At 39.3% G+C, this 26,013-nt stretch overlaps 1 protein-coding gene across 2 annotated transcripts in view; it reads left to right on the plus strand.

Annotated features, from left to right (window-relative positions):
• LOC124619351 (ATP-dependent DNA helicase DDM1-like) overlaps nt 1–23,145 on the plus strand; it is a 137,730-nt gene extending 114,585 nt beyond the window's left edge. The window contains exons 17-20 of one of the 2 annotated variants that reach the window (XM_047145671.1): nt 3,865–4,024; nt 5,122–5,232; nt 17,636–17,718; nt 22,710–23,145. In XM_047145671.1, coding sequence (XP_047001627.1) covers nt 3,865–4,024; nt 5,122–5,232; nt 17,636–17,718; nt 22,710–22,736 — 381 coding nt within the window. In that variant the 3' untranslated portion in view covers nt 22,737–23,145. The remainder of the gene's footprint in view (nt 1–3,864; nt 4,025–5,121; nt 5,233–17,635; nt 17,719–22,709) is intronic. The other variant, XM_047145672.1, reaches the window with a different exon arrangement.
• The last annotated feature ends 2,868 nt before the right edge of the window (nt 23,146–26,013 follow it).

Below are 26,013 nucleotides of genomic sequence, written 5' to 3' on the forward strand. Positions count from 1 at the left end.
TATTTGAAACCTGCTGCTTGCAAATCGAACTCAGTACATTAATCAAGTTAAAGAGGTCTTCTGTGTGACCTGACACCTGCCATCACTCCATATCTCCTACCCTCACTTTCTCCTTTACTTTATCATCAGTCTATATTACCTGGCAGTAGACAGTCTACTCCACTAGTGGTTGTCGCATTACATTGTTTGGTTCATCTTTTCATCAGCAAAACGTTTTTATAAATTTTACATTGGGTCTTCCTTAAACTACTTGCCTCCATTTGTTATAATGGACAATCAGAAAATCTGGTCGAAGACCATACAGGCCAGAAGTGGTGTGCCAGTCTGGCAGAATGGCTGTGGCCATTGAGGCAATCAGGTTGAACATACCCGTTCGGTAAAGCACCGTATCCTGCTGCATAAAGAAGAGCATAGCTGCCTGCTGCACATCCTCATCTGATAGGAATGTCAACCCTTCAAAGCCTTTTTTTAAGGAATTGAAAGCGTCATAATAGCAGGGAGAGATCAAGACTGTAGGGTGGGGATGCTCAAGTGTCTCCTACTTGACTTGGTGTAACTTCTGCTAATTCCCCAGATCAATTGGCATCTGTGTACTGGTGTTTGTCCTTTGGGAGCCAAGAAAAGAATAACACCACATTGGTCCTTTTTGGATGCGTTTGGTAATAACATCGCCATAATGCATCGGAAAGCCACAAATGCCACAGTAATCCTTGCTAACATATCAGTGCTTATATACTCACATTGGAGGCCCACTGAGTTAATATGTGCTTTTTGGTCAGCCGCTATGGACCAAAAGTCCTAAAATTTTAAAGCAAATGTAAGAACTCGTTAAGTAGTAAAGACATTTAACCACATAAACAACAAGGCAGAAAACTTCGCTAGCTATAAGATGAGCCTTTTTTCAGATTGTGTGTGCGTGCCCGCGCACAACACACAAAACAGGAGCATGTGGAGATCGAAAAAGGATTAGTCTGAAAATCAGTGAAGTTAAATGCTTTATTTACATGTCTGTTGATGACTTGCTGCTTCTATCATTTGATGAATTTTACCTTGATGCTATAAATTTTTGTACATCTCCCGAGGACACACTATTACCGTAATAACAGTCTCGTACAGTTTCCAATAGCTACACAACCTGGCATCCTTATAGTTGTTACTGTAAGGCCAGTTGAAGCTAGTGTTTTGCCATTGTTTTATACTGTTCTGTAACACAAATGACATTGTGAGTTCTAAAGTTCCTAGTTCTAAAGTTCTTGTGAGTCCTAAAGTTCCATGTTTTAAGCAAGTGTGCCAGTTAAAGTTAGTTTGATCAACATCAGATTGACGTATGTACAGTGCTTCGTGTTTCATGTACCTCTGTTTACCAGAACTTCGTACCATATTCGAAAAATTTGCAGTAAAACAACAAATTAATGAACCGACTTTAAATGAATATTTCCATTGGTCACAGTGAAACTCCCATTAGAACAATGTTATTCCTGTCCACTTTTAAGGGATAAACATGAAACATTCTGCAAATTAAAATCCAATTTCTAATGTGTCCAAGAGAACTTATAATTAAATTTTCCGCAAGAGTTTCAAAATTCTTTCAGTTTCACACAGGTCATAGTTTGTGCCGTGTGATACAGTAAACACTAACTGTTCTAATCAAATGACATGTACCTAGATCGCAGTCAGTAACTTGACATCCTTTGTAGTGAAACCAGCAAGTGTGTTGAATAACTCTGAAATCAATTTTTACCTGATGTCACAGTCAGTTCACGAAGGGTGAAAAGTGCGGTAGTTTTTTTTATAATTGTTTGTTTATTGAAGGGTGGAAGTTATCAATTTTACTTTTGTCAGTTTATGGTCCCTGAACATTGAAAACTTACAGTGCAGCAGAAGATGATGGTCTTCCATAATATTAATGACACTCTTAACATAAAACATTCAGACATTGTGAAGATTTATGATTTAGTGTCGTCTACATGTGCAGCATACTCAAATTTAAGAAAGCATTCTTAAATACTGAGGCTAACAATTCCTTTGGATCCAAAAGGAAGAATATTTGTAAGCCTACAATTGATGATGTGAAAAATACTCTTTGAAGTTGTTTCAAAGAATTACAAGTGGCAACATTTCAATAAATGGAAAGAGGCTGTAAGAAAAGGTTCTTGAAATCAACATTGAAGACCTGAAAAATAGCTGTTTGGATCATTTTAAAAAACATCACACACTATTCTTTCAAAGTGGAAGTGGAAAAGGTAAGGCTGTGGTCATAAAAAATGCAAACCCATTGGAAGAACATTAGATTGTCACAATTGATACAGAGTTATGAGCCCAGAGACACTTTCAGTGCTGATGAAACTGGCAACTTGTATGCTTTACTTCCTGCAAAGTGAGTAAAATGCCACAGATGTAATTACAAGTAAAGAAATGGCACTATTGTGTGTAAGTAGGGAAGGAAATGAAAACATTGCCCCCCACCAAGAAGAAGAATGGAGTAGGATCCATTATAGTTCCGAAAATGTGACATTCTAGCACTGTTTTTGGTTGTGATGATGATTTCCTGACTTGCATAGCCAAGATTGATGCAAGTGAAATGTGTGATATGCTTTGATGATAAAGATGAAAAGGTCAGAAATTTCTTTGCTCTTTTAACACAGATGAATCTGTTCTAACTTGTATCAATCAACTGCTGGAAGGACAAAACAAACGAGTCTCAATTTAAAAAAAAAGAATAAATAGAGGATGGATTCTGTGGAAAGTGAAATAATTGCAGGGTTGTGTCTTTTTAATTTGTATCACAGGATATGGCAATTTCATAATTAATAGTGCTCATACCACCTAAAGATACTTGAATTATGATTTTAGGTTACTCCTTCCACATACTTTGGCAAAACCCCTTTTAAGGAAATAATGTTTAAGTCCCTAGAGATTCATTAAGAAGGGATTTTACTGTGCATCTCCCGTTCCTTACGTATGGTAGTTGAATAAAATGGTAATGGAAGTTCTGAATAGTGTACATAAGAGCACTCTCATCAGTAAACTACAATGGCTTTTAAATTTCTGAGGAATTACTGTGCTAAATCGTGTAACTAATTAAAATGTTAAAAATGGACAGTGAAAAAGCTGTGGATCAGAGAAGAAAATTTTGCAATGTTAGTTTTACAATTTGTTAGAAAATAATTTGTGATAAAAGGTAGTTTTTGTTTGTTACTGACAAGAAAGGCACACATCGCGTTTGTCTCTTTTTCTGCCGCACCCAATTTTCTCTTTTAGAGGTGGCTCTAAACAGTGGGTGCTCTTTAATGTTTCTTTTTTTATTATTAACTCTTCAGCAAATGTGTGTTATATTTTTAACCTCCTTCCTTTTACTGTTCTGAATCTGCCGACTTAAAGACATTCTTTGCTCTGTAAATGTCTTTATCAGGCAGGCAGAGATCGAAGACAGGGTGAGGCTTTCCTTGCCACTGGATGATCCCTGGGAGACTCCTCATCTGGTCTGACAGAGATTCCAGTATAACCCATACAGTTCTCCATAAATTCTTTCTCAGCTCTGGCATCAGCGTTGCCTTCAGTGGTTGTCTTACCACTCCTACGTATTTTCATCATCAGCATATGTAATCCGGGGATGTCAAGAATTCCGGATGAATTACCCCTAGATCGAGAAACTGGTGACCTTGCTGTTTAATCCCTTAAACCCCAATCAACCAAATTAGAGGAAGGCATGCTTGTTAGCTTTCATTGCTGCCATTTCATTGACTTCACATGTCACAAAGTTGGAGGTAGAGCAATTTTAGAATGTCACGCGTTTTGTTAACATGTTGCTTCTTTTACTTGCACACATTTGATACTTGCCTTTCTTTTCCCCCTTTTTTGCAGAATCCACAGGCAGACCTTCAGGCCCAGGATAGGTGCCACAGGATTGGGCAGAAAAAACCAGTTAATGTTTACCGTCTTGTAACCAAAGGTACTATAGATGAAGTAATAATGAAGACAGCTGTGGCCAAGAGGAAACTTGAGAAAGTAGTTATCCTGGAAGGTGTGTACTATAATTAGTGGTGAACATATGTTGAAGCTGGTCTATGTAGTGAACTGTAATGTTCTTATAATAATTTCCAAACTACACATTATTAAACCTACTAATCGCATACTCCAGGAAAATATTTGGTGTGTTGGCTTATGGGGGTAGCAGAACCAACAAAAGTCCCAAAATAGTGTAAGACTTTGGAATGATATTCCCTTGTTTTGGGTCTGTAACAACTTTAGTCCAGTGCAAAATATAGTGTACACCAACATTGTTGTCGCCAATTTGTGTTGTTTTTGTTGTAGTAAGTTTTACTACATGTGGCATTAACTTCTTGTGTTACGTGTCCATTCTGTGCAAAAGCTGAAAATGTGCTAAAATCAGTGTTGGCTGCTAACAGACTCCAGCGAAAATCACAGGAAGAGAATGCTGTCAGTGCGGGTAAGGTACCTTGTGATTTTTTTTATTGATTCATCTAAGCCCCATCAGTCAGTGTGCCAAATGTCTTAAAGGAGTGCACGTATAATGGTATCTGTGCAGAGTTTTTGGCCAAACTTTATATATGCGTGCGCACACACACACACACACACACACACACACACACACACACACACACACACACAGTAAATTTAAAACAGATTAGTTCCAGTCCAGTATAGTGTTTCAAAGGAGCTGTGGGCTCATTGCAGCAGAATTCATTAACATCACCATGTGGATGCAATAGATTTTTTAGTGTAATCATACTATTTTGTTTTTTTCCTCTTTTTTTCAAAGCACATACTATTCATATTCACATAGTTAGCTTGAAGTAGTGACACAAAATACGCTTTCAGTACTGTGCATGTTTGTTACAGACACCAGCAGTTTGACTCTACCCACTTCACATTATTCAATATTCTTGCAAATTGCTTAATCTGAATTCTGTAACAGTATTTACATGCATGCATGTTAGGTTTATCCATATTCTTCATAACTGGAGTTTAGTGGAATTTTTTTTAATACACCCATGAGAATGCTGTCCACCAATTGACTTATCATTTACGATGCTGACATTAGTATTAAACAAAAATTATATAGCTGTAATACAAACTTCTGATTTAATTCTTCTTCAGGCAAATTCAACTTAACTGCAGATGGTGCAAATACAGAGCTCGATAGAGATAAATTGCGACATCTCCTGCAAGAGTCATTGGCACATTGTGTAATAGATTCAGGAGACAGTGGTAAGAACTCCAAATTATATTCACTTTTAGAAATTTTCAGATCGAAGAAGCTGCTTATTATTATAAAGGAGACAAAGCTGTGTTTGACTTGAAGGTTGGCTTTAACATTGTTGTGCTTTATGAGTTGTGATTCTGTTGTAGGTAGTGTTCCTATGTCTTCTGCTGAACTTTGAACTGACATACCCAGCCAGTTCTAGGCAACCTATATTTTAATATTGACTCATAAACAGAATGCAGCTTGGTGTTTTCCACATTGACAGATCATTACAAGAAGTGAAAAAAGTGACAAGTGACAGGGAAAAAATGCCAGTGAATGGCTGAAGATTGAGCCCCTGGGTTTGTGGACTTATTGCTAGACACTCACTGGGTCACACCTTATAGGCTGAAAGTTGTGGTGTTTGTTAAAACCTCTCATATTCTATACATACCATAAAATAGTCTCCTGCTGTGGGGGTTTCTTCCCCATATATTAAGGCTAATCTCAGGAACTAATGTAGGGATTTTGATATGACTTTTAATAATAGATAGACTGATCCAAGTAGATTTGATATATATAATTTATTATCATTACACCACACAAATTGTCTGATACATAGTTCTCGAGACTCGTTAGTGTGACACAAAGCATTCTGCCTCATTTGATCATTCTGTCTGATCTTACACAATTTTGTCATTTTTTCTCCGTGGAGCCTCTATCTTCAGTCCACTTTGTCCCTGGTTTCTTTGGGACTTCATTTTCTGATCTAACATTCCACTAGTACATCTCGTCTCTATATATGTCTTTGACTTCAGTTTCTGTTGAATCTATTTGTGCTTATCTAGGTCAAGTTTGACTTTGGTACGGTATTGTTGATCAGACCTCTTGTATGTATGTCAGAATTCTATTGGTGAGTGTTATTGGTGGTAGCCTGCTGATGTGCCTGTAAACTTTTAACATTCTTTTTCTGATGTCTGTTGCTGGGTTTAACATCTTCTCTGTGGTTTTCATAGTGTCTCTTCTTTCAGCTTTTGGCTGAGAATTTTCCTCCTGATTTTGCATTCTTCCTTCAGTATGCTTTCCCTGTCACTTTTCATGGAGTGCTAGTGTCTCATTTGCATACGGTATTTCAGGTTTGGTTACTATGTTGTAGTGTCTGATCTTTGTTTGAATGAGCGTGTATTAATTATTATATATGACTTGTGCTGTGCCAGAAGCTTTTAATTTTTTTGTAGTTGAGTCTTCTGTGAGATATATTCTCCTCCTGTAAGTTCGAGGATTACATCCAGATATTTAAGATATGTTTATCTTGCTGTATTTTGTGTCAAAGCCTGTTTAATTTTGAGCAGAATAATTTAGACTTATGGAAAGAGATTGCAGGCCAACTTTTTCTGCACATTTTTCATTTTAATACGGCTGAAAACTGTCAGAACTAAACTTCAAAGTCATTAAGATAACCCAACACACACACACACACACACACACACACACACACACACAGATTATATATATATATTATCTGCTCTCATAGACCAAAACCTTCAGCCTATTATCTGCAACGCACCCTCTTGTATAAAAGATATCAATTATTTCCTTCACTGACTCTCCACAGGTCCTGTTTCTGTACCACATGGCGTCCTGCTTGTCACTATTGATGCCACCTTCCTTCACACTAACATCCCTAATGTCCATGGTCTTGCTGCTACCGAGCACTAGCTTTCTCAATGCTTGACGGATTCCAAACCTGCAACCTCCTTCCTGGTCACCATGACAAATGACATCATCTACAATTATGTCTCCTTTGAAGACATCACCTACAAACAAGTCTGGGGTACAGCCATGGCAGAGTGTGTACGCCCCAGGAAATCTGGGAAAAAAACCAGAAATTTTATACAGGAGGAAATGGAGAAAAATCCGGGAAATTTTTCATTGAAAAATCTGGGAATTTTTCATTGTTTTAGTTTTCAGTTAAATTTTTGTAATTTTGACTGGTAAAAACTAATGCTCTTCATTGTTTTAGTTTTCAGTTAAATTTTTGTAATTTTGACTGGTAAAAACTAATGCTCTAACAAAGACTATTGTTGTATCCCACTACTGCAGAATAATACTTCAGCAATAAAACATAAATGAGAAAAAAAGAAACAAAATGAAACTTCAGTTGCAAAAAAAGAAATGCGCCGTTTACAACAACAAAACACTGTGCACACACTATTCCAACAGCAAAATGTGTCAAAGGGTTTAGGACAAAGACTGTGCAATACTTTGTAACACCAAACTGCTTCCGATGAGCATGATGTAACAACTGTTTACATGAGGTTCGTTTGAGCAGTTGCCAGTGGGCTCATATGCATGCGCAGTTCAGTTGCGTATGAGCAGTAACTTCTCCCACTTATGGCTACTTGAAGCCAGATACTAACCGGAAAATTTTTCTGGTGCGCCCAAGCTGCCAGATACGTGCAGAGCAGCCTGACCTGTAGTGAATGGGGAGGGTTAGTCTTCATGTGACCTACGTTTACATTTAGTGATTTTGCTGTTTCCTCTTCATTTACAGCTCCCTCGTCAAATGAAAACAAAACGGATTTCTGTGACCAGGAGCTATCCAGAGAATTAAAATACCTCACGTAATTACGGAAGGCTGAAATTTATTATTAGTTTCAGTTTTCTGATTTGTATTTTACTTCGACATTTTTGGCAGTCAAGCACTAATCGCCTTACAGAACAATGAAGTTATTTTTGTCTGTTTGCTAAAGAAATTTGGCTTTTATTAATATTTCCGACTGAGGCAGTCAATCTATTTGAAACGAAGGGTTTCATTCCACAGCATAGGTTAGCTCCAACTGTTCACTGAATTTCTAGTGCACATTTTCATCTTCTGGCACGTATGATATTATGCCATTATAAAGTACCAAACGTGAGATAGTACAGTACTTGTACTCCAGGAAAATGTACATCCTGAAAACTTTCATGTCTAGTTGAGGCCTACTTCATCGGGACATACGAATGTGCACTTCAAGCTGAATTATGCCTTTTAGTATGCTTTACGAGATTCCAGTGCTCTTGAAGTATCCTCTGACATCCTGTTTCTGTTATGACATAGTGTAAGATCTCTTCATGTTTTAGATGAGCTTCCTATGCCATCGTAGCTGTGCATGTGCAGTAACGCCTGGTTTTTATGAATTGTGTTACATGTACGATGAATTTCTTAAATCACAGAGCGTTTGACTCTCGTTTAAAACTTAACACTTAGAGGACCAGCCATTTAGCTGAAATTTCGAGCCCAGAAGACCACACATGTCATTATTTTAAATTTTACTGCCATATTTGTATGATATACGAGGGTTGAATGAAAAGTAATGCCTCCACCTTCGTTAATTGGGTTTGGTTGGGAATATTTTAATAAATCAAATGCTGAAATAATCCTTAGAATGTGATCTTTAATTACCAATATTCACTTTTCCACATAATTACCAGCAAATTGGATACAGTTTTGCCAACGATGAACAAGTTTTCTGAAGCCGTAAGGGAAGAAGTCGACACACTGTTTCCGCAACCACAGTTCTCTCAATATCTTCATCAGAAGCATAATGATGTCGCTGCAGATCATCTTTCATTATCAGGAACAGATGGAAGTCAGACAATGCTTAATCTGGACTATATGGAGGATGCCGTACGTTGGTGAGATTCAGTCTCTGAAGTTCTGCTGTGGTGGCATGTGAAGTGTGTAGTTTGGCATTGTCATGCTGCAGGAAATCATTTCCCTTTTCCTTTCAGGCCCTTGTTAGCCGTCGTTTCAGATTTCACAGTGTTGTGATGTAACACTCTGAATTTGTTGTTGTTCCACGATCAAGGAAATCAACATGGATAACACCATCTGCATCCCAAAATACTGTAGCCATGATTTTTTCCAGCCGAGGGCTTTGTGTTGATATTCCATAGACTGACATTTTGTCTCTGGCATATTTAAAGTCTGTGCGCTTTCATTTCAGGAGTCTGCATCCAGGATACCCATTGTGCACAGATCTTCCGATAGTCACGCAAAGCAATAATGTGACCCACATGTTCTTGTGAAATGCAGATTGAGCTTCCAATTTCTCTCTGAGTTTATACGAGGATTGTCCTAAATCAATCTGTCAACATCTTGCTTGTGAAATTCAGTGGTTGCTGTCACAGGATGTCCAACTCTTTGTTTGTCACGCAGATCAGATGTTCCCGCCCCAACATCTTTAAACTTACTCACCCAAAGATGCACAGTACTCACGTCAACACAATCCCCATAAACTGCTCTCATTCTCTGATTAATCTTCTGTGGGGTAACACATTCTGCTGTCAAGAATTTAATGACTGCACATTGCTTAAATCACATTGACCTACAGTCTGCGCAGGGTTCCATACTTTACACTGTAACAAAACAACCGTTCAGTGCTGAAGCTTCCCGCCTACTGGAGCTGTAGAGAAGAGGCTGTGGAACAAGCCAGTACCTGCCGCATACCAATGCTGCAAACTGTTGAAGAGATACAAAGGTGGAGGCATTACTTTTCAGTCAACCATCTTATCTTAAAATGCAACACACGCATTTTACGTGTGAAAACTTAGCTTCTCTTGTATCTTATTAATCTTAGAGATCAATATTATACGTGAAAGCTTAGCTTTTCTTGTAGCTACACTATATATATTAATTTAAACCACCAAACAATGGAAAATCCAGGATGGAATGTGCAAGAGAAGGAAAGTTGCTACTCACCATATAACGGAGATGCTGAGTCGCGATAGGCACAGAAAAAGATTCACACACTCATAACGTTCGGCCATTAAGGCCCTTGTCAGCAGCAGACACACTCACGCACACACACACACACACACACTCACGCAAACGCAACTTGCACACACGTCTGCAGTCTCAGAGAGTTGGAACTACACTGCAAGCAGCAGCACAAGCGCATGATGGGAGTGGTGACTGGGTGGGGGTAAGGAGGGGGCTGGAGTGGGGATGGATAGTATGGTGGGAGTGGCAAACAGTGAAGTGTTGCAGTTTAGACGGTGGGCAGGAGAGAGGGTGGGGAGGGGGTAAGTAGCGGAAAGGAAAGAAATAAAAATAAATTAAAATACTGGGTGTGGTGGTGAAATGACGACTGTGTAGTGCTGGAATGGGAACAGGGAGGGAGCTGGATGGGAGAGGACAGTGGCTAACAAAATTTGAGACCAGGAGGGTTACGGGAATGTAGGATGTATTGCAGGGAAAGCTCTCACCAGTGCAATTCAGAAAAGCTAGTGTTGGTGGGAAGGATCCATATGGCACAGGCTGTGAAGCAGTCATTGAGATGAGGGGTATCATGTTTGGCAGCATGTTCAGCAACAGGGTGGTCCACTTGGTTTTTGGCCACAGTTTGTCAGTGGCCACTCATGCAGACAGACAGTTTGTTGGTTGCCATGCCCACATAGAATGCAGCACAGTGGTTGCAGCTTAGCTTGTAAATCACATGACTGGTTTCACAGGTAGCCCTGCCTTTGATGGGATGGTGATGTTAGTGACCGGACTGCAGTAGGTGGTGGTAGGAGGATGTATGGGACAGGTCTTGCATCTAGGTCTATTACAGGGGTATGAGCCATGAGGTAATGGATTGGGAGCAGGGGTTGTGTAAGGATGGACGAGTATATTGTGTAGGTTCGGTGGACGGCGGAATACCACGGTAGGTAGGGTGGGAAGAATAGTGGGTAGGACATTTCTCATTTCAGGGCACAACAAGAGGTAATTGAACCCTGGCGGAGAATGTGATTCAGTTGCTCCAGTCCTGGATGGTACTGAGTTACGAGGGGAATGCTGCTCTGTGGCCGGACTGTGGGACTTCGGGAGGTGGTGGAAGACTGGAAAGATAAGGCACGGGAGATTTATTTTTGTGCAAGGATGGGAGGATAATTACGGTCAGTGAAGGCTTCAGCAAGACCCTCAGTGTATTTAGACGAGGACTGCTCGCCACTGCAGATGCGACGACCACGGGTGGCTGGGCTGTACAGAAGGGATGTCTTGGTATGGAATGGGTGACAGCTGTTGAAGTGGAGGTATTGCTGGTGGTTAGCAGGTTTGATATGGACGGAGATACTGATGTAGCCATCTCTGAGGTGGAGGCCAACATCTAGGAAGGCGGCTTGTTGGGTTGAGTAGGACCAGGTGAAGCAAATGGGAGAGAAGTTGTTGAGGTTCTGGAGGAATGTGGATAAAGTGTCCTCACCTTCAATCCAGATAGCAAAGATGTCATCAATGAGTCTGAACCAGGTGAGGGGTTTAGGATTCTGGGTTTTTAGGAAGGATTCCTCTAGATGGCCCATGAATAGGTTAGCATAGGATGGTGCCATGCGGGTGCCTATAGCCATACCGCGGATTTGTTTGTAGGTAATGCCTTCAAAGGAGAAGTAACTGTGGGTGAGGATATAGTTGGTCATGGAGACTAGGAAGGAGGTTGTTGGTTTGGAATCCATAGGGCATCTGGAAAGATAGTGTTCGATAGCAGTAAGGCCATGGGCATTAGGAATGTTAGTGTAGAGGGAGGTGGCATCAATAGTGACGAGCAGGGCACCGCGTGGTAAAGGGAAAGGAACTGTGGAGAGTCGGTTGAGGAAATAGTTGGTATCTTTTATATAGGAGGATAGGTTCCGGGTAATAAGTTGAAGGTGTTGGTCTACGATAGCAGAGATTCTCTCAGTGGGGGCACAGTAACCGGCCACAATGCGGTGTCCTGGTTGGTTGGGTTTATGGACTTTAGGAAGCATGTAGAAGGTGGGAGTGCGGGAAGTGGTAGGGGTAAGTAGAAAGATGGACTCTGGGGAGAGTTTCTGGGATGGGCCTAAGGATTTGAGTGGTGACTGGAGATCCTGCTGGATAGCTGGAATGGGATCACTGTGGCATGATTTGTAGGTGGAAGTATCTGACAGCTGACAGAGTTCTTCTGCCACATAATCCTTGCAGTTCAAAACAACGGTGGTGGAGCCTTTGTCTGCAGGTATTATTGTAAGATCGGGATCAGTTTTTAGATGGTGGACTGCGGTTCTTTCTGCGGTTGTAAGGTTAGTATGCCTGTTGAGGGATTTGTAGAGTGATGGTGAGGCAAGGTTCGAGGATAAGAAATTCTGGAAAGTTAATAGGGGGTGGTTTGGAGGCAGTGGGGGTGGATCACGGTTGGATGGAGGAGTGAACTGAGTTAGGCAAGGATCAATATTGGTCTTTGGTTGAGTCTGATTGGTCGGGTTGGTGGCGAAAAAGTGTTTCCACTGTAGAGACCGGGAGAAGGAGAGAAGGGCTTTAACTAGTCCCGCATGGTTGAATTTGGGAGTGGGCCAAAAGGTGAGGCCTTTGGAAAGGACTGATATTTCTGTGGGGTTAAGGCTTCTGGAGGAAAGGTTCATGACTGTGTTGCAGGTCTGATTAGGTTTTGGGTTCTGTGTGGTTGTGGGAGGGAGTTTTGGAGGGTGGGGTAAGTGTAGTAGGTCTGTGAAACGGAGTATGTCAGCTATGAGGGGACATGGGGGAGATTCTGGAGGTTGTTGTAGAAGTGATGGACAATGGTACTCCGAGGCGGGAGTAGGAACTGAGCAGGATGGAGAGCTTTTTGAGGTGGCGTTGTGCATGTTGCTCAAGTTCCTGGAGGGCAAGAGTTTCAATGTGTGTTATGGATTCCTGGGATTCAGTCTTTTAATTTCTTTTTATTTCTCTCCTTTCCGCTACCTACCCCCTCCCCCCTCTGCACCTTCTCTCCTGCCCTCCGTCTAAACTGCAACACTTCACTGTCCTCGCCCCAACCTCCTCCTTACCCCCATTGAGCCGCCACTCCCATCATGCACTGGTGCTGCTGCTCGCCATTTAAACCATCAGCTTTTTCTATTTTTGTATTTGAACTTCTTTACTGTGACATTGCTATTGGCTGACTACATCATGTGTCCTGTGCTGTGAATACCTGCTGTCATTGGCTGGCGAGATCACGTGACATGAGCTATGATTGCCTTACGAAAGGGCATCGCAATCTTGAATTCAGTGCTTCGGAAACTAACATGCTATGTTTGGTGGTTGTGGTGGAATTTGGATTTATACTTTCATAATACCAAAACATGCAGTGTGAATGTTGCTGCACATCAAAGAGATTTCCAAATTTATTTATTTATTTTTTGTGTAAAGTGCTGGGAAATTTTACGCCAGTGTGTAAAACATTAGCCATTCAAAGGACTGATAAGTTTTATAGTTCTGTGGGAAAGTATACTGTCACTTAAGAGGGAAAGAGTGTATTTTAACCTGAGAATAAATGTGTTTTTTAACTGGGAAATCTGAGAATTTTGTTTCCTTGTCCATGTGTACACCCTGCAATGGGCAACTGCATGTCACCATCCTGTGCCAACCTATTAATGGGCAGTCTAGAGGAATCCTTTCTGATCACCCAGAATCCCATACCCTCATCTGGTTCAGATTCATTCATGAAATCTTCATGATCTGAACTGAATGTGAGGACACCCTATCCGTATTGCACCAGAACCTCAACACCTTCTCCCTCATTTGCTTCAACTGTTCCTCCTCAACCCAACAAGCTACCATTCTCAGAGTTGGCCTCCACCTTAATCATGGCTACTTCATTACCTCAATCCATATCAAACCTGCCAACCACCAGCAATACTATCACTTTGATAGCTGCCACCCATGGCCATTGCATCTGTTGTGATGAGCAGTGCCTCTCAAAATATACCAAGGGTGTCACTGAGGCCCTCACAGACTGTACTTACCCTCCCAACCTTGTACAGCAACAGATCTTGAGTCCCTTATCTCTTCAGTTACACCCCCCTCCCAAAGTCCCATCATCTCGCCACAGAGGAACATTCCCCCCGTGGCTCACTACCACCCAGGAGTGGAGCAACTGAATCATATCCTGTGCCAGGGTTTCGACTATGTCTTGTTGTGCCCTGAAATGAGGAACATACTACCCACTATTCTTACCATCCCTCCCACAGTGATATTCTGCCGCCTATTGAACCTACACAATATCCTCGTCGATCCCTACTCAAATATCCTCGTCGATCCCTACTCAAATATCCTCGTCGATCCCTACTCAACTTCTGGCCTAACTCGTAGCGTCACGGTTCATATCCCTGTAATAGACCTAGATGCAGGGCCTGTCCCATACATTCTCCCACCACTACCGACTCCAGTCTGGTCACAAGTATCACCAATCCCACCAGAGGCAGGATTACCTGTGAACAGGCAATGTGATCTACAAGTTAAGCTGCAACCACTGTGTGCTACATTCTACATGGTAGTGACAACCAACTAACTGTTTGTCCATATGAATGGTCACTGACAATCTGTGGCCAAGGAACAACTGGACCATCCAGTTGCTGAGCATGCTGCCCAATGGAATGTTCTTAATTTTAATGACTGCTTCACAACCTTTCCCATCTTGATCCATCCTACCAACACCAGCTTTCCTGAATTGCTTCGGTGGGAACTCTCTTTGCTTTTACATGTCTCCTTTTCCGCTTCCCCCACCCCTTCTAAACTCCCGACTGCACCCAGCTGCCCTATCCTTTTTCCACCTCATCTCTTTGTGCTCCCACAAACAGCACTTTACTGTCCCCAATCCATACCCTGCTATTCTTTTATAATATTGTCATTATTCCAACCTGGATTTTTCATTGCTAGAGAATGGACTGCTTCTCAGTCAATTTTGAAGCATTCATAGTACTTGCACTATACGACATTTCTTTTCAGAAATACAAATGATTGAAGCGATTTCATAAATTCACTGTAGCTCCATTCATTGACATATGGTCACGACACGCTACAGATACGTAGAAAAACTCGTAAAGTTTTGTTCGGCTGAAGCCGCACTTCAGGTTTCTGCCGCCAGAGCGCTCGAGAGCGCAGTGAGACAAAATGGCGACAGGAGCCGAAAAAGCGTATGTCGTGCTTGAAATGCACTCACATCAGTCAGTCATAACAGTGCAACGACACTTCAGGGCGAAGTTCAACAAAGATCCACCAACTGCTAACTCCATTCAGCGATGGTATGCGCAGTTTAAAGCTTCTGGATGCCTCTGTAAGGGGAAACCAACGGGTCGGCCTGCAGTGATCGAAGAAACGGTTGAACGCGTGCGGGCAAGTTCCATGCGTAGCCCGCGGAAGTCGACGAATAAAGCAAGCAGGGAGCTAAACTTACCACAGCCGACGGTTTGGAAAATCTTACGGAAAAGGCTAAAGCAGAAGCCTTACCGTTTACAATTGCTACAGGCCCTGACACCCGATGACAAAGTCAAACACTTCGAATTTTCGGCGCGGTTGCAACAGCTCATGGAAGAGGATGCGTTCAGTGCGAAATTTGTTTTCAGTGATGAAGCAACATTTTTTCTTAATGGTGAAGTGAACAGACACAATGTGTGAATCTGGGCGGTAGAGAATCCTCACGCATTCGTGCAGCAGATTCGCAATTCACCAAAAGTTAACGTGTTTTGTGCAATCTCACGGTTTAAAGTTTACGACCCGTTTTTCTTCCGCTGGAAAATTGGCTCATGCCACAACTGAAGACCGACAGCGCCAACTTCATCTTTCAACAGGATGGTGCTCCATCGCACTTCCATCATGATGTTCGGCATTTCTTAAACAGGAGATTGGAAAACCGATGGATCGGTCGTGGTGGAGATCATGATCAGCAATTCATGTCATGGCCTCCACGCTCTCCCGACTTAACCCCATGCGATTTCTTTCTGTGGGGTTATGTGAAAGATTCAGTGTTTAAACCTCCTCTACAAAGAAACGTGCCAGAACTGCGAGCTCGCATCAACGATGGTTTCGAACTCATTGATGGGGACATGCTGCGCCGAGTGTGGGAGGAACTTGATTATCGGCTTGATGTCTGCCGAATCACTAAAGGGGCACATATCGAACATTTGTGAATGCCTAAAAAAACTTTTTGAGTTTTTGTATGTGTGTGGTAAGCATTGTGAAAATATCTCAAATAATAAAGTTATTGTAGAGTTGTGAAATCGCTTCAATAATTTGTAATAACCCTGTACAGTTTCCTAATCACAACTTGCTTGAGCCACTGGTAATGTTTTGATTTTATCACCATTTAATCATAAGCATTCATACATTTTTAGAAGGAATTGTGTATTATACTGAGTTTATGAAAAAGAATGACCTGATTTTAGAGTGTAATGATTACAGAACATGCAGAGCAGGAAATGTGTATTGATTGAATCAACAGAAGACATTTCATGTACTACCATTTACCAAGAGTGAATCAGTGACTAGTCTGGTGTGAGTTTAGTCAGTGTTTTGTGATTGATCATCTTTGCCAAAAAGCATGCATCGTTGCTATCTTCAGTTTGAAAAGAGAGGATATTTATGCAAAGGTAAAGAGTCCAGGTCGGACCTACACTTCTGATAAAATGGTGGAAAGAATTCAGTAATGTTTGTGCGGAATCCTCAAAACTCTACTAGGCACACAAATATTCCTCATATGACTAATGAGTGCTAGACCGATGTTTGATCTATAAACTATACAGATTACAATTCGTGCAAGCTCTTTGGGTTGTTGTTAAAAGGAAACACGTTGTCTTCAGCTGTACTCTGCCGAAGATGAGAGATTTTTGTCATGGTTAGTTTTCAGCACTAGAACTACATTTCACTTTAGCAATAAAGTGAATGGACAGAATATGCGCATATGGGGACTTCAAAACCTTCTTGCAGTTGTTAAGCATGAGACAGGATCACATTAAGTAAAACTTTTTTCATGTCATTTCTGGCCAAAAAGCTTATGGTGACTTCTTGCTTGAGGAAAAAACAGGGACTGGAACGAGCTATCTTTGAATGTTGGAGCCCTGTCACCTGTCTTTTCCCACATCCATGAGGACTTCAGTGACTTCAGATTAAAAAAGATAGGAGCTCTGTTACACTGTCACAATATTCTGTGACAATTCCTTAATGACATGTCGCCTCAAGACTTGTATTGTATGCGTGGCATCCAGATACACTGACCTACATTCTTCACCTTCCAAAATCTTTCAATATGATCCCATGCAATTGTATCTGGTGGGGATATGTGAAGGAAAGTATTTTCGTCCCTCCTTTATCTTGTAACGTAGATGAGCAGAAAACAGAATAAGAGCTGCTGCAACTTCTGTTGGCATAGATAGTTAAGAGTTTGTGACAAATTTACCTATTGTCTAGGTGTTGACCATGACTATTGTTGCACACACAGGACGTTTGTAATATTGTAAATAAAAGTTGAAAAATTTTTGAGTATTTTGCAATTTGTCTGTTTTCTAATACATTTTTTTTCTAATACATGTTTAAAACAGGATATTGTTTTTGATACACCCTGTATTATTCTTAAAATGTTGATGTATTATTGAATTGTGTGAAACATTACATACATCTTACTTTTATGATTCCAGTATTAAAACCACATCAAATTGAAAGACTTCTGAAGAGGAGAAAATTTCCTGCGGATGATGATGAAGACAGTTCTTCATCTGAGGTAACTTACATTTCTTATTCATTCAATAACTGTGTTGGAGAGGAAGTACCATAAAATGGGTCAAGCAAGTAACTTATTATAGGAGAAAAAAAATTTGGGGTGATGGGGGAGTAATAGTCTACTTGTATGATTTTCTGTATTTTCTAATTGGAATTCTAATCTTAAATAATTTGAAAACAATGCTCAGGTTTACGATGTGGGGTAGGGGGGACTAGCTGTAACTTATAACTCTCAAATCATTTTATCACTGTTAAGGTAAAATGGATCAGCATAATGGTTTTTAAAAATATGAAATCACCATTATGTTTCAAAACTGGATGTAATCAGCAAAATTTATACGTGATAACTAAAAAAACACTGAATTACATAAAAACCTTCCAATTATTGTATTGGAAATCTATTTTATACATTCTTATCATTGTTAATGTAATGGAAAACAAAACGTGTTAGTACAGTCAAAACATAATGCAAAGAAAATTGCATTTAATAACTTATACTGATTAATAGAAAGTAATGGAACACTGAACTGCAAAGGAAAATAACTTGTAATCATAATATTCTATTCCACACTCCCAGTATCTACACCAGAAACTTTATATTATTCTTTTCTAATGCCTCTTGCTAAAAATTTGTATTTTGTCATATTAATGGTGGCAAGTATATGCAAAACAGAAGATTTCTGATGTAATAATTGTAAGTATATTTTTGTAATTCAGTATTTTTATTTTATTTTAATTTTTTTTTTTTTTTTCGGTTTCTATTTATACATTTTTTAACATCTGACACATCAGGAAATACAAAGTAATCTCACTTTTTACTCTACCTTTTCCTGAGAAACTTTACTGATTTCTTCTTCTTTCTTCCCACAAAGAAGTAATCCATTTCATTTGTACCAAAGGCAAATGATCAGCTACACTGCAGCGCATTTCAGCTTCAAACTTGGTTTCACCTTCACCTTTCTCAGCAGTTTGATTCTCAACATCTGGTTTATTAACAAGTTCTTCTTCCTCTTCTCATAAATCTTCTATGTTTCTTGCTTTGACACGTTTTTGAGGTTGAATATTCATTCTTTTTCTTATTCTGCTGTTGCTTTGTGATGTTGTGGTGGCAGTTTCATATGCCCTAATTTCTTTCGGTGGTCTGTAGCTGAACGTGCTCATAGCTGCTAAGTTTCTTCTGCACAAGTTAAATTTGTTCCTAGAAGCTTCTGAAGAACTTCCATTGCGTCAGTAGGAGCAAAATTGGATTTAACCTTAAGTGCTCAAAAGTCTTAGACACTCTTGGAATTGCTTTTGTAGAGGACCTTAATTCCTTGCTTTTCAGTCATTTAAAATTAGTCTCCACACTCTTTTCAATGGCCTGAAATAGGCAACATCAGGGATTGACACAAATGTTTTAAGTTTTGAGGAAATAGAATGAAGCATATGTCGTACTTCATACACTCCTAATTGACATTTAAAGTAATATGATTTGACAGATTGTCCCCAACATCAATTTTAAACTGTCCGATGTCTAGAAGCAAGGGATAATGGTCATAGAAAACCAGTCATGAAATAAGTGATGCATTAAACCATCCAAGGGAAATATGTGTCCATCAGCTGCTCCTGCCACCATTACACTTGAGCTGGCTTTGCTGGAGTTGGTTATTTATTCTGGATGTTTCGTGTAGCACCTTTCAACAACCTTGAGAGAACTGGTGTCATCTGTGGAGTTGGTCACGTCATAATTGGTGTGTGACAACTGAAAATCCCATCAAGTCGTATTTGGAGATTGTCTTAGAGAATGATACAGTTTTTTGTTACACGGAGGGTCTTGACCTCTGTATTTTCTACACATTTCACTGCAAATTCAGGATGGTGTTTCATAAGAGTGAAACCATTTCAAACCCAGTCTCTCACCTTCCAATTGCTAATTGGTCTTAAGTGGGAATCCCCAGTTTGCACGTAGGAAGAATGCTTTAACAAGGCTGTTTTCCTCAGTGTGGCTAAGTGCAGGTTCATCACCCTCGCAGGCCATCTGCAAACACCAGTAAAAGGCATAGCATAAAATTTAAATACCTTACGTATTGTGAACTGATTTCATTCCACTTTCTTCAGAACCTCAAGAAGATATTTTCCATTATTGTCTCATTTACCCTCCACTCCTAACTTTTTATCGAATTTCTGTGTCATGGTCCACTTCATCTATCACTTTACAATAAAAAGTAAACCACGGCTTAAAAAGTACAAAACCAAAATTTACTAATTTCGCTTATGTAAGAGTAAAATAAATATGTTTTACATTCATAACACGGTTTCTTCTGTTCCTGCTGTAGCTTTGTTTCTTCAATGCTTTGTTTTCAATTTATGTAGAATTAGGGAAAAGGTGTATTTATAAAACTCCTCTGTATAAAATATGTTACTTATGCTTTCTTCAAAACAAATATCACTAAAATGACTCTGTTGCTGGGTTTATCTTATTGAAATGACAGAAAAATAATTTTCTTCTTGTATATGATCCTTGTAGCATTGATTTGCCTAAGCTGTACACTCACAGTTCTCTTTTCTCCATTTTTATGCTACTGTTCTGATTTAGTGCAGGAAGTAAAAAAATTGTAATGTAACTTGCTGAAGAGTCCTATTCTTCAGCTCTAATTTTTAAAAAAATCTTGCCTGTTCTGTTGTTCACTGTCTTGGATTTTCTTCACACACGAATTTAGGATGAATACAAATGTATATTTGTCCCATACTTCCTTATAAGTTTTCGCAAAAACAATGAAATATGAACATTTCTTGCTGCAAATCTTTTTAAGTTCCTCAAAATATTTATCTTTATTATGTGTACACGGGATGTATTTGAACTAATTCAGTAAATATTTTTTCTGTCCTAATGGTGGCACCTCTAAAACACCATTTTCGAAAAATGCAGCAGTTTTTTCGGGTAATGAAGGTCAAAATGTTCAAAAAATGTGTGTGAAATCTTATGGGACTTAACTGCTAAGGTCATCAGTCCCTAAGCTTACACACTACTTAACCTAAATTATCCTAAGGACAAACAGACACACCCATGCCTGAGGGAGGACTCGAACCTCCGCCAGGACCAGCCACACAGTCCATGACTGCAGCGCCTTAGACCACTCGGCTAATGCCGCGCAGCTAATGAAGGTCACTGTCTATTAATTTTCGGTTGGATGTAAGAGAGCAGAGGGACATTGATAGGTGATAAATCAGGTGAATGTGGACAATGGGACATTAATTCAGTGTTTTTCTCTGTCAAATTATCAATTGTTTATGTGACAGCTGATGTGGTGGTGATGATTCCTTGTGACTCAGCAGTCTGGTGCATATATTTCTATTGGATACCACTTTAGTGTCTTGGCATGACCATAATATACTCCTGTAATTTTACCGGGGAAACGGATTCACGGTTTCATGTTCCTGCAAATTCTCACATTGTTGAGATATGAAGGCTAGGTTAAACGCAGGCTGAAAATTCTGTAGTCCAAACAGGTTTTGATTCTCCAACTTTTCAGTTTTGAGCATGTGGCCATCTAGCCTGGCACTGTCATGATGAACAATATAGCTTTCAGTCAGTTTTCCTTATTCCATCAATGACTGCTGACAAAACAGATTGTTGTGTACTACTCAGTATTAACCGTTGCTTGATCCTCTGATGCAAAAGCTGTGGTCATGACAAGTCCAGGGTAACTGAAGAAATAAAAGTATCATTTTCTTGATAGAGCTTCACGAATGGTGCTCCTCTGGGTGTTCGGAGATGAATTGAAACCAACAGTAAATTGCTACTTAGATCACAGCTCATACAAATGTATCCAAGTTTCATTTTCTGTTACAATATTGTATATAATTTTTGCATTTGTTTGGTCAAATATTTTGAGCCTTCATCACAACAGTTGGCAAAAGCCTGCTTCTGATCTGTGGTCGAATTGTAATGAATCTATCAAGAAGAATCCTTTTTAGGAGTTAAATGTTCACAAAAAATTCTGCAAACCAATTTTGTACCATCTTTTCTGAAGTTGATAAATTGTCAGAAGCTTAACTAATCAGTTCAAGACATTATTGCTGAATTAGGAATTTGTGAAAACTGTATAAAATCATCCAACGAAAGCTTCCGCGGGAAATTTCCATTTTTTTCACAGCACTGCTTCTTTAAATGCTCTCTCTAAACAAACCATTCAGTCAGTTACTGATCTGGCTTTGTTTTAACAATATCAAGTAGCAAATGTTAAAAATATAGTAATGTCACATCTCTGTAACTTCATCTAGAGGTCATTTTATAAAACTTGAAATGTGACCATCATACAAGATGAGGATATGTTAGCTCTGATACCTGATGGTACAAAAATTGCCAAATTTACTCAACCACAGTTAAGACTTGATGGAAAATCATGGTCCTTTTTGTCAATTATGTCAACAGAAGGCTTTTGTATTGATATTTTCATGTCCAGTAAATAACACAGCTGCTATCACATGTATTTTGCCACAAACAGTTAAAAGAGATTCACAACTGTGAATTACAGATTGCTAAACATATAATTTGATGACTCCAGTGGTAAAGATTTTTCTCATCTTTTGATAGATCCTAAAATTGGAGATATTTTGTACTTGCAAAGAAACTCTCATATTACAACGAGCGAGGTGGCACAGTGGTTAGCACATTGGACTCGCATTCGGGAGGAAGACGGTTCAATCCCACATCCGGCCATCCTAATTTAGTTTCTTTGATTTCCCTAAATCGCTTCAGGCAGATGCCGGGATGGTTCCTTTGATAGGGCACGGCTGACTTCATTCCCCATCCTACCCGAATCCGATGAGAACGATGACCTCGCAGTTTGGTCTCCTCCCCCAAATCAACCCAACTCTCTCATATTACCTCCCCCTCCCACAACATGCACAGACCACCGAAAAAATGTACTAAAAGTAGATTTATAACAAATCTGACTTCAGAATATGAAATATTGCTAATGCATGAAATGTTACTTTATATCTTGACAGGTTGAAGATCTGACAGAACTTGCATGAACTATATGTGACCGATCACCTGGTGTGGTGGTCAGTGGCTGACATCATGATGTTCCTTAGACTTTCAAACGGAGTGATGTTAAAGGATGTGTCCACATTTCAGTGTGTGAAAGTTTACTATAGCCATAGTGAGAAGTGAGAGATTTTTAATAGAATATCGCTATTTTTGACAAAAAGATTTAGGTATTGTGAATTGGAATTCTTGCCATTGGCTGGTGAAACTTTTATCGCAGAGTGAATTCGATAATACTATTAGAACCTGTGATTGGCACACATCACATATCACACCTAGTCTCAAAGATTGCTCAAGTTGTCATTTACCATTTGTAAAAATTATATGTAATATATTTTAAAAAGAATCTCATGTTCTACAGTATTTTATAATAAAAAGAATAAATATACCTTTATTGTTACGCCCTTTATTAAAATATAAATATGTTTTTATTTTGTGTGATAAGTTGTCTCTTAAATCCTTTAGATTTGAAACATTCCATCAATATGCATTCCCATTGTAATATTCGGTACTTTGCCATTAGAAAATTATGCTGCACTAAATGGAGGAAGGAGATCTGTCTGTATTGAAATCCAATTGTCTGGTTTACAATCATGTACTTTATACTGAAGGGGAGAAAGTAGTCTGCTTGTGAACCGATTGGGTATTGTTTCACATCTAACAGTAACATCTTTCCTGTAGTTTTTAGTAGGATTTTAGACGCCTGTGACAAGAGTGACTTGTCTTTCATAGTTACTCTTCCATAATACCTGCTGTCAACCATATATTCACAACTGTAATAACTCAAGGAAAATATGAATCTACCTGTGATATTGCTCTAATACATCGGCAATTGTGGAAACTTCCTTGCTCCAAATTTGATGATTCTGTTTCATGAGACATCTGGTAATTTCATGTACCATTTGTTTCATGTACCATTTGTTTCATGTACCATTTGTTTCATGTACAATGGCAAACACTGCTATCTTCCCAGGAGGATAGATTGTCAAGTGATCTTAACAAGAAGTGATATGACGCTATTGCCGTGTCCTGTGTGTGCAGCACAATCGCGCTTTACGTATTATCAGTGACATGCTTGAGCGGACATCCCAGCAACTACGAGATACTTATAATCTGATTTTTAGGAAAACTATTTGAAAAGAATTAATTTTCACGTCTTACAGTTTGATATTGTTGGTGATGGATGACTGAATTTCTTTTCTTTACTCAAGAATTTTGTAAAGATAGAAACACATTGTGTTGGCTTTGCATATGGTTCATTTTAGGTAATACGTTGCTGTGAAGGAAAAATAGCTAACACATCGAAACAGTATTTAAAGCTGAGACCTGAGTGATATCTTTCACTGTTCAGAGGTATTGGTTTTGCGCTGTGTGCCCAGCATTTTGTCTGTCTGAACTCGAATCTACCTGTTGTTTTTCATAAAAAATTAAAGCTGCTGAAACAAGGTTCTTCGCAAATGATTAGATGTAAACAATTGTGTATTTTACTGCACGATTAATACTCGAAACTTTATGTATTGAGATATGAAAAACTATAGCCTTTTGATGGAATAATGTACTTCTTTCAACAGAATTTAATACTTCATAAAAATAACACTGTGGCATTGCACACATTAATATTTATGGTGTTCTATGTGGTCTTTAACTACATTTTAATTGTATCAGTTTCCATTGGACATTTTGTTTATTTACGACGTTTTGAGTGCTTTATAGCTACATTTGATGATATCAGCTTGCTTGCCAACTAGTATGTCCAGTAATGCTATTGAAATGGCCTTTATACGGCTGCGTCTGTTACTCTGCTTCATTTTATTTTTCTCCATAATGCCAAGAACTAGGTATAATTGTCTTGTCACCATCTTCATGATTTCTTCCTCTGTACAACCACAAGACTGTGCCATTTTCTCAGCCAAACACAAAGATGAAAATAGCAACACAAATAAGATCGTAACAGGAAATACACACAAAGGTCAAACACTGGAAATCTACTGAGCACTGTGGATGGACATGTTACTATCTAGCGGCTAAGTGCCTCACACATTAACGCATCTGGAGCACAGAGGGACCTGAGTGGCTGCCCACCTTAACACATCGGGAGCTGAAAGGCATTGGCAAGTGGCTGTGCATATGTATCTATAGAACATGACCGAAGGAACAATAGTATTCATAAACACATCCAGATTTCTGGAAGACAGTAGCAATAGAGCGCATTAATATGTCTAGAGCAGTCAAGGGTTTAATGATATATAGGAAGAGCCATCACCATAATTAGTTCAGCAACCTAACTGAGAGAAACACACATACAATGTAAACATTTTCCTGACAATCACAATGAGTATTTTGATGTGGCACGCACAATGCAAGGAAGCACAGAAATAAAACAAAAATCTACTAGTTGTGGCAGAATGTTTTGATACAAGGTTTGAAGACCTTTACCAAATGTTGTCATTAGTGAGGTTCTATTGTTCAGAGTTTGTAGTCCAAATCTTCAGGTAATGTACCGAGTAGAAACTATGCATTACGTAAACAATAATGTTAGATATTCATTACTTCTGTATGTCCACATTAACACGAGAACAACAGGAATTATTTTGCAATTAAAACTGATAGTACTTGAATGCCCATAGTGTCAGAGCATACCTTCTTTCTTATTTTTGTGGAGTATTGGCTGAAAGAAAAAGAAAACATTCATACTGAATTTGTAGTTTTCCCTTGTAAGTCGTATCTGTGATCGGATTCATTCATTGTATAAAAATACAGCAAAGCAAAATTGTGTTTTCTTATAATCTTTAAGAGCCGATTGCAAACAATGCATTACTTAGAGCTTACTTTCATGTTTTCCCACACATAAGTTTCTTCCAGGTGTCCCATATGTCAGTTATCTTGTTCTTTCATTTTGACACTGTGAACAATTTAAGAGTAAAGGAGACCACTCAACAAATAGCAGAAGCATTGAGTTGTTGGCAGGTGCACATAACGTGGGGATACATCAGTAAACGTGAATTATTTTTTAAAAGCCATATGTTTTCAAATGGCTTACTAAACAACTTTCTCCCCTTCAAAATACTCTCCATTACAACAAATACATTTGTTCTGCTGGTGCTTCCACTGTTCGAAACATTTTTTGCTTGACTTCTTTAGTGTTGTCAACTTGGTGTCCTTTTATACCCACTTTCATGCGTGGAATCAAGAAGAAGTCACACGGAGACAGGTCAGGCGAGTAAGTGTGAGGCAGTGGAACCATGCCATTCTGTCTTTAACAGG

Source organism: Schistocerca americana, chromosome 6 (genome assembly GCF_021461395.2).
Source record: "Schistocerca americana isolate TAMUIC-IGC-003095 chromosome 6, iqSchAmer2.1, whole genome shotgun sequence".
NCBI classification, from domain to species: Eukaryota; Metazoa; Arthropoda; class Insecta; order Orthoptera; family Acrididae; genus Schistocerca; species Schistocerca americana.